This window comes from Portunus trituberculatus, chromosome 2 (genome assembly GCF_017591435.1).
Source record: "Portunus trituberculatus isolate SZX2019 chromosome 2, ASM1759143v1, whole genome shotgun sequence".
Taxonomy (NCBI): Eukaryota; Metazoa; Arthropoda; class Malacostraca; order Decapoda; family Portunidae; genus Portunus; species Portunus trituberculatus.
In genome coordinates this window covers 7884537-7902532 of record NC_059256.1, presented here as the reverse complement: position 1 = coordinate 7902532, position 17996 = coordinate 7884537, and the positions used below count along the sequence as shown (strand labels likewise).

General features: G+C 39.6%; 1 protein-coding gene across 1 annotated transcript in view; it reads right to left on the bottom strand.

Annotated features, from left to right (window-relative positions):
• Positions 1 to 17996, bottom strand: part of LOC123506597 (protein PTCD3 homolog, mitochondrial-like) — a 90890-nt gene that overhangs the window by 59550 nt on the left and 13344 nt on the right. The window contains exons 6-7 of the mRNA XM_045258840.1: positions 4126 to 4323; positions 80 to 209 (exon numbers count right to left, since the gene is read on the bottom strand). Of these exons, the coding sequence (XP_045114775.1) occupies positions 80 to 209; positions 4126 to 4323 (328 nt within the window). The remainder of the gene's footprint in view (positions 1 to 79; positions 210 to 4125; positions 4324 to 17996) is intronic.

The window sequence follows — 17996 nt, the reverse complement described above, 5'->3', positions numbered from 1 at the left end:
GAGAGAGAGAGAGAGAGAGAGAGAGAGAGAGAGAGAGAGAGAGAGAGAGAGAGAGATACTTGATTAGGTTAATACTCACATATATTTTTGTCCTTACAGAGGCGATAAACAGTGATCGCATTGGCCACTTCCCCCCGCGCCACCACCCCCACCAGAGTGTCCACATCCACCTCCACCCCCTCCTCATACTGCTGCTTGGGCTGGAAACACTGCAATACACACACACACACACACACACACAAAAGAATAAATTGAGTAGAGAGGTGGTGTGTGCGACGAGTCAGTCAGATGAAGGGCAAACTTGATAAATGTGGACAAAGAGACAGGATATAAAGAGCCAAGCTTGGGCCCTGTAAATCACATATAGGTAAACACACACACACACACACACACACACACACACACACACACACACACACACACACACACACACATACAGAGACAGATCAGTACAGTAATACTCCGCTTAACGCACGTTCGTTTAACGAATTTCCGGTTTAATGTACTATATAAAGTTAGATAAAAAAATCCGCATAACGTACAACCACATCCGTTTTAGCGAATTTTCTGGGTTTGAATTTGCCGGGTGAGGGACCGAATGCGGTAGTTTCGCTGTGATTGGCTGGCTCCCCGCCTCTGTCTCTAGCGCTCATGGAGCTGGATCCAAGATTCTTTAACAACGTCAGAGCAACCTCTTGCAGCGAAATGGCATCCATGATTGTGTGGAGGGATGGTGACAAGATTGCTATCAGGTTGCTCTGAAGTTGCTGGGAACACCATCTCTGGAGGTGGTGTTACTGTCTTATATAATGCATTTATGTTCACAAAACAACATTTCTATTAGCTTTTTACAAACCTTGCCCCAAGAAAGGATTGTTTTGTAATGCATAAAGTGAAATCTTACATGGAATACCAAAAAATAAAGCAGAGATGAGATGAGCCATGGACGAAGCGAGAGACTCACGGCCACTTGGCCGCTTCTTCTTCTTCTTGTGACCCTTTTGCTTGCATGTTACTTTCATCATGATGTTTATGTTTTCACTCCTCTATTGCCTGCTATAATGGATATCATATCTTAGTATTCATGTATGCTCATGTCATGAGGATAACCTGGATTCCGTGGCACTGAGTGATAGTGAATTATTAATGAAATACCGCGGTATTTCATTAATAATTCACTATAACTCACTGCCACGGAATCCAGGTTATCCTCATGGCATGAGCGTACATGAATACTAAGATATGATATCCATTATAGCAGGCAATAGAGGAGTGAAAACATAAACATCATGATGAAAGTAACATGCAAGCAAAAGGGTCACAAGAAGAAGAAGAAGCGGCCAAGTGGCCGCTTTGTCTGTGGCTCATCTCATTTCTGCTTTATTTTTTGGTATTCCATGTAAGATTTCACTTTATGCATTACAAAACAATCCTTTCTTGAAAGCTTTGTAAAAAGCTAATAGAAATGTTTTGTGAACATAAATGCGAGAATGTGAGAAAATTTGTACGTAGCTTCTCTAACTTCCAATTACTCATATGACATCATAAAGTAAACCGGTGGCCCAATATGCTGCCAAACGTATATATATATATATATATATATATATATATATATATATATATATATATATATATATATATATATATATATTTTTTTTTTTTTTTTTTTTTATATTCCTACGGGAAAATTACATCCACTTAACGAATTTTCGCTCAACGAACAGCTTTGACACCCCCTATCCTGTTCGTTAGGTGGAGTATTACTGTACTTGTTTTGCTTCCTGGCTGGCATACTCATACATACACACAGACAGCCACCCAGATATATTTAAGCCAACGTAATAACGATATTTAAAGGAGGAAAGGCAACTGAATCACTAAACTACAGACCACTGTCACTTACAAGTGTCGTAGGGAAGTTATGTGAAATAATTATCAAAGAAAAATGGGTTAACTTTCTAAGAAGAGGAGCAAGTCATATCGAACAGACAATTTGGGTTCAGGACAGGGCGGTCATGTGCAGGGCCGGCACGACAAATAAGCGAAGTAAGCGGTGGCTTAGGGCCTCGAGGCCACAAGGGGGCCCCCAAGAGCAATAAAAAATATATTGTAGCATATTTGTTATTTTTTGCCCATGTATAAATAGTTATTTCTATATGATCAAAGATATGGAGGCAATATGGAGTTGTAAAAATATATTATAAGTAATGTTATGTGGTTGTTTGTACTTAAATCACCCTTAAATGCAATCAAGTAGTATCTATATGGGACCATAAATGCTCTTCGGGCGGCCATTTTTTTTCTGGGTATTGCAGATCGGGCACCACCCTCTAATATTCTTCCATGGGACCCAAACAACCAGTGTGCAAAGTGTGTTGCTTTCATCTAGCATGTCACATTTTTTTTGCTAAGCCACCGGACTATAAGGCTGTTATTTGTATCATTGATTTTGCATTACAATTTATTGTTCCACATTGCCGTTGCACTTTTTTTTAAACCAAAAATAATTAAACATGACACATTTACAGTAAGAACATTGTCTACCTGTTTATTTACTTAGGGGGCCTCTAAATACAATTTCGCTTAGGGCCCCATGGAGGCTTGGGCCGGCCCTGGTCATGCGTATCAAACTTGTTAAGCTTCCACTCCAGAGTTATTGCAGGACTTGAAAAGAGATGGATGGGTGGACACAGTATACCAGGACATTAAAACGGCTTTTGATAAAGTCCCTCATGGAAGACTTCTTTGGAAACTAGAGAACATAGGAAGACTACGTGGAACCTTGCTCGAATGGACAAGAGATTATTTGAAGGATAGGGAAATGAGAACTGTGATCAGAGATACATACTCATTTTGGGGTAAAGTAACTAGCCAAGTGCCACAAGGGTCAGTGTTAGCCCCCATTATGTTTCAGGTTTATGTAAACGACATTCACATTGGGATAAACAACTATATAAATTTATTTGCTGATGATGCAAAGTTGCTAAGAGTTATCAAAACCAAACAGGACTGTCTGCTGTTACAGCAAGATTTAAACAAAAACTATGAATGGAGCAAGAATTGGAAATTGTAGTTTAATGCCAAGAAATGCCACATAATGGAACTAGGAAAGAGTATAGAACAATTTGATGGGAGAGGAGCAAATAACGAAGACTAAAGAGAAAAAAGATCTTGGAGTGATCATACAAGAAAATCTGAGCCCTGATAAACACATAAACAAGATATTTGGACTATCATATAAGATGTTGACTAATATAAGAGTGGCATTTCATTACATGGATAAAGATATGATGAAAAAATCATCACAAGCATGATATGCCCAAAGCTGAAATATGCAGCAGTGGTATGGTCTCTGAGCTACACACACATAAAAAGAAACACATAAGGAAATTGGAAAGACTGCAAAAAATGGCTACAAGAATGGTTCCAGAATTTAAAGGGATGACATGAGGAGAGACCAAAAGCTATGGATCTACCAACCCTGGAACAGAGAAGAGAGAGGGGGGATCTGATACAAGTTTATAAATTGATTAACGAAATGAATCAAGTGGATAATGAGAAACTAATCCTGAGAGAAGAATATGACATTAGAAGCACAAGATCGCATAATAAGAAACTGAGGAAGGGAAAATGTCTGAGAGATGTTAAAAATTTAGTGTTGAGACTTGGAAGAGTTTGAGCGAGGAAATGGTGTCAGCAAAGAGTGTACATAGTTTTAAAGAAAAATTGGATAAGTGTAGATATGGAGACAGGGCCACACGAGCATAAAGCCCAGGCCCTGTAAAACTACAACTAGGTAAATACACACACACACACACACACACATGAAAACCCCAATAACTTCCACTACACCCTGCCAAACCTTGAAAACACCCTTCAAAACCCCAATAACTTCCACTACACCCTGCCAAACCTTGAAAACACCCTTCAAAACCCCAATAACTTCCACTACACCCTTGAAAACCCCAATAACTTCCACTACACCCTTGAAAACCCCAATAACTTCCACTAAACCCTTGAAAACCCCAATAACTTCTAATACAACCTATCAAAGCACACAAAATCACCCTCAAAAACCATAAACATCTTCCACACGCCACAAAAACACATTAGACATCCCCACACCTCGATGAAAGGCTCATCTGGGCGGTGAAGGAAAAGCTTTGGGTATTCCTCTCTTATCCAACGAGCTGCCTTGCGTCCAGACTCCTTAGAGAGCGCATAAGACCTCTTGGTAAGATTAGAGTAAGGGCTTAGGAAAGGATCATCAGAGTACTTGTAGTGGGGCCCTGTGGTGTCCTGGGTAACTGTGCCTGCCAGTGCCTGTAAGTAAAAGGGCTTGTGTGGTTAAGTGTATTTTCAAAGATTTTGTGCTTCACCTCCCTTACTTCAAACAGGCTTTATTTAAATTTACACAAGTTTTTACAAAGTGTTTTTACAGTTCTAGAGACAGAGTGACAACATTTCTATATTACTAACTGGCAAAGCACTCTTGAAAATCCAGCTACTCATCTCTATGGCCTTTGAAAATGGTTCACCTCCACTATTTCAAACAGGCTGTATTTAAATTTACAAATGTTCTTTAAGGTATCTTTACAGTTCTAGAACCAGATCAACAACATTTCCACATTATTAATCGTAGAAACACTCTTGAAGACCCCAACCAGTCATCACTGTGGCCTTGGTAAACAGTTGTGGTGAGAGAGCACACCATTTCTGAGTGCCAACCTAAGACACTGTAAAGTTAGTCTGGCCTGGGTGTACACTATGCTAGGCTATGTTGGGCTAGACAGTAAGTCATTGAGAGGAGAGGAAGGGTAGTGTGGTGGTAGTAGAAGGGATGAAGAAGGTGTTTAAGTGACATAGAGGGAAATATAAGAGACAGGTGTGTTGGGGAAAAATAAATAAGGTTTTTGTGATATTAGAAAGTTAAAAGAAAATGTTCGTTTTTATGTAGAAGGAATAAGGAAAAGATGAGAGTAGAAAGAGAAAAAAAAAGGTGTTTTAATGATATAGAAGGAGAACCCACATGAAATCACACTTTTAAAAAGCAGTATGTACGATTACACCCTGCCAAAGCTTGAAAACATCCTTCACAACCCCAAATAACTTCCACAACACCCTGCCACAGCTTGAAAACATCCTTCACAACCCCAATAACTTCTACAACACCCTGCCAAACCTTGAAAACATTCAAAACCCCAATAACTTTCACTACAACCTGCCAAACCCTGAATAACATCCTTCAAAACCCCAATAACTTCCATTACACCCTGCCAAACTTTGAAAACACCCTTCAAAACCCCAATAACTTCCACTACATCCTGCCAAACCTTGAAAACACCATTCAAAACCCCAATAACTTTCCACTACACCCTGCCAAATCTTGAATAACACCCTTCAAAACCTCAATAACTTCCACTACACCATGCCAAACCTTAAAAACACCATTCAAAACCACAATAACTTCCACAACACCCTGCCAAAGCTTGAAAACACCATTCAAAACCACAATAACTTCTACAACACCCTGCCAAAGCTTGAAAACACCCTTCAAAACCCCAATAACTTCCACTACATGCCAAACCCTGAATAACATACTTCAAAACCCTAATAACTTCCACTGCACTGCCAAACCTTGAAAACATTTCAAAACCCCATTAATTTCCACTACATGTCAAACCTTGAAATTCAAAAAAATAACTTCCACAACATGCCAAACCTTGAAAACATTCAAAAAATAACTTACTACATGTCAAATGAAAAATTCAAAATAATATTTCCACAACACCCTGCCAAATGAAAACAATTAAAAAATAACTTCCACTACATGAAATTTAATAACATTCAAAAAATAACTTCCATTACATGAAACCTTGAAAAACATTTCAGAATGCACTACATGCCATTTGAAACAACCAAACCTCAATAATTCCATACATGAAACCTTGAAAACATCATTCAAAACCACAAAAATTCCACATGAAAGCTTGAAAACATCTTCAACAATAACTTACAACATGCCAAGGTGTTGAAAACTTCAAAAATAATTACACTGAAACCCTGAATAACATCCTTCAAAAAAATAATTACTACATGAAACCTTGAAAATTCAAAATAATATTCCATTCATGTCAAACCTTGATAACAAAAAAAATAACAACAACAACAACCTGAAAACATTCAAAACCCAATAACTTCCACTACATGAAACCTTGAAAAACATTCAAACCCCAATAACATCCACTACATGTCAAATGAAAAAACCTTCAAAACCTTAATAACTTCCACTACATGAAACCTTGAAACATTTCAAAACCCCAATAACTTCCACTATGCCAAACCTTGAAAACACCCTTCAAAACCCCAATAACTTCCACTACACCCTGACAAATCTTGAATAACACCCTTCAAAACCACAACAACTTCCACTACACCCTACCAAACCTTGAATAACACCCTTCAAAACCCCAATAACTTCCACTACACCCTGCCAAACCCTGAAAACATTCAAAACCCCAATAACTTCCACTACACCCTTCCAAACCTTAAATAACACCCTTCAAAACCCCAATAACTTCCACTACACCCTGCCAAACCCTGAATAACACCTTCAAAACACCAATAACTTCCACTACACCCTACCAAACCTTGAATAACACCCTTCAAAACCCCAATAACTTCCACTACATCCTGATAAACCTTGAAAACACCCTTAAAAACCCCAATAACTCACACTTGTGTGTGTGTGTGTGTGTGTGTGTGTGTGTGTGTGTGTGTGTGTATTCACCTAGTTGTATTCACCTAGTTGTAATTTTACAGGGCCTGGGTATCATACTGTGTGGCCCCGTCTCCATATCTACACATCCAACTTTCCTTTAAAACTATGCACACTCCTCGCTGACACCACCTCCTCACTCAAACCATTCCACACCTCCACACATCTTTGTGGGAAACTATATTTCTTCACATCCTTCAAGCATATTCCTTGGCTATCTTTTACTATGCGATCTTGTAGTTCTATTTAAGTTTTCCTCTCTCAACATCATTTGCTCATTATCCACTTCATCCAGTCCGTTCAACAGTTTATAAACCTGTATTAAATCTCCTCTTTCTCTTCTTTGTTCCAAGGTAAGCAAATTCATTTCTTTTAATCTCTCCTCATAGGTCATTTCTGCCAATTCCGGAACCATTTTTGTTGCCATTCTCTGCAATCTCTCCAACTTCCTTATATGCTTCTTTTTATAAGGGGACCAAACCACTCCAGCATATTCCAATCTTGGTCTAATTACCGTACTAATTAATTTCTTCATCATATCTTTATCCATATAATGGAAGGCTAATCCAATATTTTTATCAAATTATACGTTTCTCCAAACATCTTATCAATATGAGCCTCAAACTGCCCATGGTCTTGTATTATCACTCCCAAATCCTTTTCCTTTTCCACCTTTTTCAACACTACTTCTTCACCCATCTTATATGACCCTCTTGGCCGTCTTCCACTCTTCCCATCTCCATCACATGACTTTTGCTCAGATTAAATTCCATTTGCCACCTCTTGCTCCACTCCCAAATCTTATCCAGATCTGCCTGTAAAATTTCACAATCTTCTTCACTCTTCACACACCTACACAACTTCGCATCATCCAAAACAAATTAATATAACTGTTTACTCCCTCTGGCATGTCATTAATATATACAAGGAAAAGTATTGGTGCCAGCACTGAGCCTTGTGGGACTCCACTCTCCACCACCAACCAGTCCGACTTTGCATCCCTTATTACCGTTCTCATCTCCCTCCATCTCAAGTAGTTTTCCATCCACTTTAACACTTTTCCTTTCAGTCCTCCATAAATCTCTAATTTCCATAGCAGTCTCATGTGAGGTACCTTGTCAAAAGCTTTCTTTAAATCCAAATATACACAGTCCATCCATCCCTCTCTCTCTTGTATTTTGTCAACCACTCTTGAATAAAAGCTCAGTAGATTTGTTACACATGACCTCCCTTTCCTAAAGCCAAATTGATGATCCGATAATAACTTATGATCCTCCAGGAACCGTATCCAATATTTCTTTATCACCCTCTCACAAATCTTACCGACCACACTTGTTAGAGACACAGGTCTATAGTTAAGAGGCTCTTCCTTACTGCCTCCCTTATAAATGGGCACCACTTCAGCTCTTTTCCACTCTACTGGTACTTCCCTGTTTCTAATGAGCACCTTATAATATCATATAATGGATCAATCAATTCTTCTCTACACTCCTTCAATAATTTTCCTGAAACTTCATCTGGTCCCATCGCTTTATCATCTTTAAGTTCCTCCAACATTTTATATAACTCCTTTTAGGTATCTTAATGTCATCCATGTGCACATTTCCTTGTACATTCTGAGGCTTTACAAACATTGTTTCTTTAGTAAATACTTGCTGAAACCTATTATTTAGCAATTCCGCTATATTCTTAGGGTCATCTACTATCCCTTGCTCTCCTTTTAATCTTTCAATGGACTCTCTCTTTTAAGTTTACCATTTATGAACCTGTAAAACAATTTTGGATGTTCCTTACTCTTGTCTACAATATCTTTTCAAATTTTCTTTCTTCCTCCTCCTTACCCTCACATACTCATTTCTTGCCACTCTATAATTCTCCTTATTTAGTATATTCCTGCTCTTTTCCATCTTTTCCAAGCCACATCTCTCTTTTCCTTAGCCTTAACACAAGTTGCATTAAACCAATCCTTTCTTCCTTCCTCTCTCGGTTTATACTTTGGTACAAATTTCATAACTCCTTCTTTATAATATTTCATAAAAATCTCATATTTTTTTGCACTTCTCTGATTTGTAACATCTCCTCCCAATCTAATTTTCTGAAATAATTTTTCAAACTTTCTGTGTCCATCTTTCTATAATTCAATCTACCACTCCTGTATGTCTCGTCTTTCCTTCGCTGTGTTGTTGCTATCTGCATTTCCATAACCACATGATCACTCTTTCCCAAAGGACATTTGTATTGTATATCTCCACATAGGTACACTTCTCTTGTTAACACCAAATCCAGTCTAGCCGGTTCATCATCTCCTCTATATCTAGTATTTTCCTTCACCCTCTGTTCCATCATATTTTCCATCATTAGATTAAGAAATCTCTCTCCCATGCTTCCTCTCCAACACCACTTACTAGATTTTCCCAATCCACCTCCTTACAATTAAAATCTCCTACTAGTATCACCTTTCTTTTCCAGATAATACACTTTCCAAACTCTGTAAAGTATCCTTGATCATATTGTCGTATTCCTTAATGTCCAAGAATTTGTTTTAGGAGGTACATAGGTCACCATGATTATTAATTCTTTTCCATCACTTTTTATCCTTATGCTTATCACTTCTGCGTTGTTCTTCCCATACCAAACCTTATCCACATTTATTTATTTCTTCGTCATAATCATAACTCCTCCTCCACCTTTACTCTCTATCCTTTCTCCATATATTATATTTATTATCCAAATTTATCTTTGTTTTTCATGCAATTTTGTCTCAGTCAAACACACTATATCAGGCTTCTCCACCATCATATAGTCTTGCAATTCCAATCTACTTGACAGTATCCCATCTATATTAGTATACATTACGGTCCACCCACTGCTCCCTCTAGGGGTTCCTCCGTATTCCTTCTTTCCACATACCACTTTCTGACTCTCTCTCCTATAACTCTCCAAAAACTTTTCTCTTTCCTCCTCAGACCGCTCATCATTTTTCCTTCTCGCCTCTTCCACCAATTCCTTATATCTTCTCCTCTCTTCCTCATTTCTATTCTTTCTCACAAACACCTCTTTACAACCTTCTATCTCTCTTAACTTTGATGTTCTATATAGGATATCCTCCAGATTGTTGTGACTTCAGTACTACTTTAATCGGTCTGCTCACTCCCTCCTTATACGGACCCAGTCTATGGATCTCTTCCACTTCTTCTTGTAGGTCTTTTTTTCATCATCATTTAGATTTTTGAACAGATCTCTTACCGTTTTAATTCTTCCTTAATTCTCTTAGGCTTATATGTTATATTTTGTTCTTTCATCCCAAATATTAACACACTCTTCTTCTTTTCTGCTATTTCCCTTATCAATGTTTCCTTATTCTTCATTACATTAACCAGTTCCTTGGACCTTTCTTTTTGTCTTCCTTCAACTGATCTTTAATTATTTCTTGTAATCCAACCATCTCTGCTTCCCTCGACTCAGTCCATTGTGTTTTCTTCAGTTCCCATTCCTTTCAAACCTTTCATTCTGCTCACTAATCATTTCCTTAAAGTCATCTTTCTCCTTTACTACTCTCCATTTTCTCCTCCAACCGTCTCTTGTATTTTTCAACCTCCACTCTCAAGTGTGCATTCTCATCCACCAATCGTTTTCATTTTCCTCCAGTCTCTTAACTCTTTCCTTCAAAGCCTTGCGAATTCTCTATCCTGCTCCTCCTCACTCCTCTGAACTTTTAATTCCTTCACCAACTCCTCAAATCTCTTCTCCAACATTACCAATCTACCTTGCATTGTTGCCCTGTTGAAGATGGACTCATGCTTTGACTGGCCACTTTTGGCTTTGCTCCTGGGCCTCATCAACATATTTTGAATTTGGTAATTTATTTCTTACCGGTCTATCCATTTTTTTACTCTTCCTGGGAGCATGTGGGTGTGTGGTCACTGGGGCCAGGCCTGGTAGCTACGTGTGTGGTGGGATGCGTTGGCGGCTGCTATGGCTGGCCTTTGTGTGGTTCCCGCTCTGTCGTTTGGAGTGTGGAGGTTCTCACACCTCCGATCACTCTTATGTACACGCCACCAGGCTACGTTCACTCTGTACACTCGTTCACTCGCTCTGGTCGCCCCTCAATACCAACTATTCTCACTCAAGCACATTGCTTAGCGTGTGGAGTGTTAGTTAGATGCCACTCTGAGCAGGAGGCACGTCCAGTGTGTGTGTGTCATGTGTGTGTGTGTGTGTGTGTGTGTGTGTGTGTTACCTAATTGTATTTACCTAATTGTAACATACGGAAAAGAGCTATGCTCGTGTTGTCCCGTCTCCATATCTATTAATGTCCAGCTTTTCTTAAAATCATGAATATTCCTTGCGTTGACCACTTCCACGTCTAAACTATTCCATGCTTCCACCCTTCTATGAGGAAGCTATATTTTTCACATCTCTCCTATAAGTGGCCATTTTAGTTTTTCCCATGCCCTCTCGACATTCTTCCATTCCACATACACAGATCTTCCCTATCCATTTTTCCATGCCAATCATCACTCTGTATATTGCTATCAGGTCTCCCTTTCTCTTCTGTTTTCCAGGGTTGGAAGTTGCATTCTTTTCAGTCTGTCTTCATAAGTCAAATCTCTTAAGTCAGGCACCATTTTGTTGCAGCCCTCTGTACTTTCTCTAGTTTCCTTATGTGTTTCTTTAAGTTCGAGCCCACTGTATTGTTGCATATTCAAGCCTCGGTCTTATCATTGCAGTAATTATTTTCTTCATCATTTCTTCATCTAGATATACGAACGCCACTCTTATGTTCCTCAATAAGTTCAATACTTCTCCAATTATTTTGTTTATATGTCTCTCTGGCGATAGGTCATTGGTAATTGTCACCCCAAGGTCTTTTTCTTCATGACTGGTTTTATGTCTTCATTTCCTATCTTGTACATACTCCTGATTCTTCTTTCACTCTTGCCAAACTCTATTTTCTTGCATTTTGTCGTGTTGAACTCCATTTGCCATGTACAGCTCCATTTCCATATTCTGTCCAAGTCTTCCTGGAGTAGTTCGCAATCTTTGTCACATCTCACTTTTCTTAACAATTTTGCATCGTCTGCAAATAGGCTCACATAACTGGACACCCCATCCACCATGTCATTTATGTAGACTGCGAACATTACTGGTGCCAACACTGATCCCTGTGGAACTCCACTCTCCACCAATCCCCATTCTGATGGTCTGTCCTTAATTATTGTTCTCATTTCTCTTCCTACCAAAAGTCTTCCATCCATTTTAGTAAACTGCCATGCACTCCTCCTACCATTTCAAGTTTCCAGATCAGTCTCTGGTGTGGTACCTTATCAAAGGCCTTTTTTAAATCCAGATATATTCCATCAGCCCAACCATCTCTTTCCTGTATTACATCTATCACCCTCGAATAGTAACATATCAGGTTTGTCGTGCATGAACGCCCTTTCCTAAAACCAAATTGACACTCACAAAGTATGTCATTTTCTCCAAGAAGTCTGTCCATCTAGTCTTCACCACCCTCTCACACATCTTAGCTACCACACTTGTAAGTGACACTGGTCTATAGTTCAATGGGTCTCTCTTGTTACCTGATTTATAGATTGGGACAATGTTAGCTCTTTTCCAGTCTTGGGGCACTACACCTTCCCTTAATGAGGCATCAATTACTTCACAAACTTTTTCTGCCAATTGCTCCTGCATTCTCTTAAAATCCATCCTGATACCCCATCAGGTCCCACAGCTTTTCTCACTTCTAAACTCCCCATCATGTTCTTGATCTCCTCCACCGTTACTTGAAACTCCTTCATAATCCCTTTCTGTTCCATTACCAGTGGTTTGTCAAAAGCAGTCTCCTTTGTGAATACCTTCCGAAAGCATCCATTCATAGCCTCTGCCATTTCCTGGGATCTTCACTGTATACTCCATTTACTTCTAAACTTTCAATACTTTCTCTATTTTTGATGTTGTTGTTCACATGTCTGTAAAAAAGCCTTGGTTGGTCTTTACATTTATCAATTATATCCTTTTCTTGTTTCTTTCTTTCTTCTCTTCTAATCAACACATATTCATTTCTTGCTCTTTTGTAACTTTCCCACTGCTTAATCCGTCTTTTCCTTCTCCACCTCTTCCATGCATCCTCTTTTCTTGTTCTAGCCTTTTCACATCTATCGTTAAACCAGTCCTGCTTTCCAACTTCTCTATGTTGTCTTATTGGTACAAATTTTTCTCACCTTCTTTGTATATTTTTATAAATTCCTTCCACTTTTCATTTGCTCCTTAGCACTCTTGAATTTCATCCAATTTGTCTCTTGAAAGAATTTCTTTAGGTTTCCAAAATCTGTCTTGGCATAATTCCATCTTCCCACTTTATATTCTTCATTTCTTCTAGATTTCTCTTCGTCTATCACCTTGAACTCCAAAACTGCATGATCACTCTTTGCTAAAGGGCACTCCACCCTCATCTCCTCAATGACCATTGGCTCTGTACTAAAGACCAAGTCCAGTCTTGACGATGCTCCCTCTCCTCCAAACCTAGTATCTTCTTTGACCCACTGAGTTAACACATTTTCCATTGCCAGTGTCAATAGTGTATTTCCCCATGTTGTCTCTGATCCTTCCATTGACCAGTCCTCCCAACACACCTCTTTACAATTAAAATCTCCCATCATTATAGTTCGTTCACAGCCACCCAACATTTCTTCCAGACATGTTCCTGTATCACTTATCATTTCTTCATATTCCTGTACTGACCATGCATTTGTCTTAGGTGGTACGTACACCACTATGTAGTGCCTCTTTTTCCTTCATTAGTTTCTGCTCTGATCTTTAGCACTTCTGCCTTTCCCATACCTTTTTCACTTGATCCACCTTTATATCTTTTTAACCAGCAACATCACTCCTCCTCCCATCTTACCTACTCTATTTCTTTTCCAAACGTTATATTTCCTTCTCCAACCTTCATCAGGTCTTCTCCTCTCTCAGTTTTGTTTCAGTAAGACCCACAATATCTGGGTTCTTGTCCCTCAAGTAATCGTTGAGTTCTAAAATCCCGATATCACTCCATTTATGTTGGAATACATTACATTTCGCTCATATGTAAGTTTCTTTAGTCCTTTCTTGCTGTACTTTTCTGGGTTATGAACCACTTCCTCAGTCTCATATCCAAGATTCTCCAGAAAAACTCTTTCTTCTCTTCTTCTGTCCTCTCTTCATTTTTTTCAAAGCCTCCTTTCTCAACTCATTTAACATTTCTCTTTCCTTTTCACCGAGATCTCTTCTCAACCAAATCTTCCTTGTTGTTTCCTGCTGGGCTAGCCTCCATGACTTCTCCACCAATTCATCTACATCCTTTTGTGACTTAAGTTTGATTCTTATTGGCCTCATACCTTCTCTTGTGAACTTTCCAATTCTATGGAAGTCCTCTATTTCTTGTACTAGGTCTTTTCCTCCTCTTGCACCACATTAATGATATTATTTATCACCTTTTTATGTTTTCTCTCTCTCCATTTTACTCGGTGTCTTATCCTCCTCCACACCAAATATCACCACACATCTCTTTTTGTCTACAGTTTCCCTCACCAATGTCTCATTTGACTTAATAACCTTCACCACTTTCTCAGCTATCTTCTCTTCTATGATCTGTTGATCTATAATTTCAGCAAGGCCCAAAGTTTTCTCCCTGACTCTTTGATTTCCTTTTCCAGACTTGCAACTTTGTAATTTACCTCCTTTCTTTCCACTTCCTGACTTTTTTCCATTCAGCCTGCTTCTCCATCACTTTTCCTAGAGATTCTCCACATTTTCGCAATTCACTTTAATTAGCTTAACTTCCTCTTTCAGTGCTGCATTTTCCTTCTTCATATCGGCACAGTCTCTTTTTACATTGTCATAACTCGTTTCCAGGCCCTCATACTTTTCAAACAGTTTTCAATTTTACCTTCTAACTCCAGAATTTTCTTCACATAAGCGCTCTTCTCCATTATTCCTTGAAACCCTGTGAAGTCTGATTCCTCTTTCGAGTTCACGGCCGCCATGTTGCGCAGACGTAAACAAACCAGCTGATGGCTCAAACGCAGGCTACAGTTTATATTTACCTTCACTGGACATTATTTTGCTAATCAACAGTTAACATGACTATATGGAGACGGGACAAACATTACCAGCTCCTTTCCCACCTTGGTTACTCTTAGGTAACTGTAGAATTATAGATGATTGCTCTGGAGCTCAGCGACCACCTCCGCCATCGACGATGTCCCGTGTGTGTGTGTGTGTGTGTGTGTGTGTGTGTGTGTGTGTGTGTGTGATTCCTAAGAGAGCACGGTGTTTTTCCTAGTGCGGTGTAGTGCCCCAAGTCCACCAATACCTGGCCCGGTACCTCTTCACTAAGGCGCACCAACAACAACACACACATCTTCATCACTTTTTTGTCCAGGTTGCCAAACTCTATCCCCCCAAGGCAGCCAACTCTGACAGACACCTTCTCTCAGTGACATCTCCAGTGACGAGGAAGGACTAGACCACCAGTAAGGTAATGACTTCATATGCATATCTTACCCATTGCAGTTAGGTTGGGTTGGGTTAGGTCAGGTCAGGTTAGGTTTAGGTTTAGGTTAGGTTAAGTTAGGTTAGGTAGGTAAGGTAAGGTAAGGTAAGGTAAGGTAAGGTAAGGTTAGGTTAGGTTAGGTTTGGTTTGGTTTGGTTTGGTTTGGTTTAGGTTCAACTTTGGTTAGGTTAGGTTAAGTAAGGTTAAGTAAGGTTAGTGTATATTGAAAACTGCTAAAAATATACCAGAAAAAAAAAAAAGCTTCACTTTACCAGAAACTAGTATATCCACAACAGACAGGGGTAGGAGGGGGGTGATGGAAAAAAAAAAAATGCCTCAAAAAGAAACTGAAGGGGGGGTGATGAAAAAAAAAAAAAAAAAAAAATGCCTAAAAAAAAACTGCATATTTATTCAAAACAGGTCAAGATTTAACATATAAAAGAAAGACTTGGTTCATTTTACTGCAAAATCATGTTCCCGTAAGAACCGGGGGTGGGTGGGGTGTTAAAAACAACTATGGATTTGTGACGGAAACCAAGGGCACATTCATTCAAAACAGGTCAAAATTTATCAGAAAAATAGGATAATCTTACCAATAGGATCTCCTAATGAAGCAGTAAAAGACTCACATTTAGTGATAAAGTACTTAATGCACAATACGTTTCTTGTGGTTTTATTTGGGGGACGGCCTTAGTGTGTCGTACACAAGCCTTCAAATGTGCGGTGTTCAGCAAGTGTTCTCTAAGTCCAGCAAGCTGCGGCGAGCCACGGAGCTCCATCACACTCAGAAATGAGCAGTACACTGACTTACATTTGTTTCTAGCTCGGGTTTGTGGGTAACTGCAGAATAGGATTCTTATTGTGTCTATAGTTCTTTTGTCCAACGACGTGCCACCACCTCTTAACACCACGAGCTGCGCCAATGGGAATTTGCTATACTGTATGTATTCGTAGGTGGGGCACAGCTGGGCAGACAGGTGCACAAAGACATCTGTGTGCGCAGTTCAGCCATGGCCACCAGTGACACTAGTTGTAAAGGTTGCGAATTTGATTACTGGGAAATCATCGCTCCTGCTGTCCCCGTGGAGTACAGAGAACTTAACGACAATCGAGAAGAGGCCCAGCCAGGACCTTCATCCTTTCATTTAGGTATTGTGAGGAGGGGTATTGGTAGAGGTAGGGCATATTGTGTGAAGCTATGAGAAAACCGGTGTGGGGGGAGGGGAGCTGCCCCAAAGCAAGGATACGGTAGGTTAGGTTTATGTTAGGATTAGGTTAATGTTCTAGGCGGGAGTGCAGGTTTTTTTTGGGGGGTTAGGTTAGTGTCCTAGAGGGGGAAGGTTATGTTATGTAAAACGTCCCTACATTTAGGTATATTTTCCAAGATTTGGGAAAATTTCCCTAGATTTTTCAAAGTCCATATATCAATCAAATATGCCTCCCCACCTAAACCCCCGATTCTCCACAGGCCCCCAAACTTGCTGGGACTGGGGAGGGATGACATAAGAATATATATATATATATATATATATATATATATATATATATATATATATATATATATATTCTTATGTCATCTTACCAATAGCACCTCCTTATATAAGGAGGTGCTACTGGTAAGATTTACCTTCCCAGCCGTCTTTGGGGGAAGGGTGGGGTGACATGTCGGGTATTGGTGTTTTTGGGTGGGGGAACACCACATCGAGTAATGTGCATTGCAAAAAAAAAAAAAAAAAAAAAAAAACGGTCAGAAATTAACAAAATCACATAATCTTTGAAAACACTTAGGTGGTGGCGGCGGCAGCGGCGGGTGGCTGCGCCGAGCATTGCTTAGTTATTATTGCCAACGACTCGCTACGTTTCTGGCTGTCTCAATGTATCCATAAGTCAGTGAAAACCCAAAATCCTGAATATCCAAACCCAACATTATAAGCTCACATGGACTTTCTGAAGGCTACTAAACAAACATTACAACTTACAACCTACTACCGGGGCGGTATTCCTGGTCTGCCCCTCGAGTCACTGACCACACCATTAATATTACAAACTATTCTTTTTTATAGTAATGCTTCAGAATGGCTGGGAGAGAGGCCGGCTTTTACTGCTATATGCTTTCTATAATATATTCACAGCTAGCTAAGATATTATCAGATGGACAAGTTATCTAGTGTGAAGGAATCTAACGTAATCCTTACCTAGACATTTGCCCTCCTATTAATCTCTGTAGGATAGGAGTCCGCCGCCACATCATACTCATCCTTTCCTCTTGTCCTTCCCGGTGTGTGTGTGTGTCTGTGTACGTGTGTCTGTCTATACGTGTGTTATTCAGTTCCTTCTGCTTGTAACTCCTTCCTCAATGTGTTTGGTTCCTACTTTCAACGGCGTGTCTCCAGCCGGGGACTGTCTGTCTTATGTTGAAGACTATGGCGTTTTAATGGTGACAATTGGGTTGATAGTGGTGTTCCAGGTGGTGACGTGGTCCCTCATTGCTCCAGCGTCTTGTAATGGTGAATTGGTGCCAGCTTTCTTTCTTTTCTTTTATGTAAGAGAGTCAAGTCACTTCGGCCTCTTGTTGCTCCGGCGGCTGGCCTGCTGCTACTTCGGCCTCCTTCTACAGCGCCTGTGTCTGTCTACTCTGACTGATACATTATTATTGCATTAATAATAAATACAGCAAAG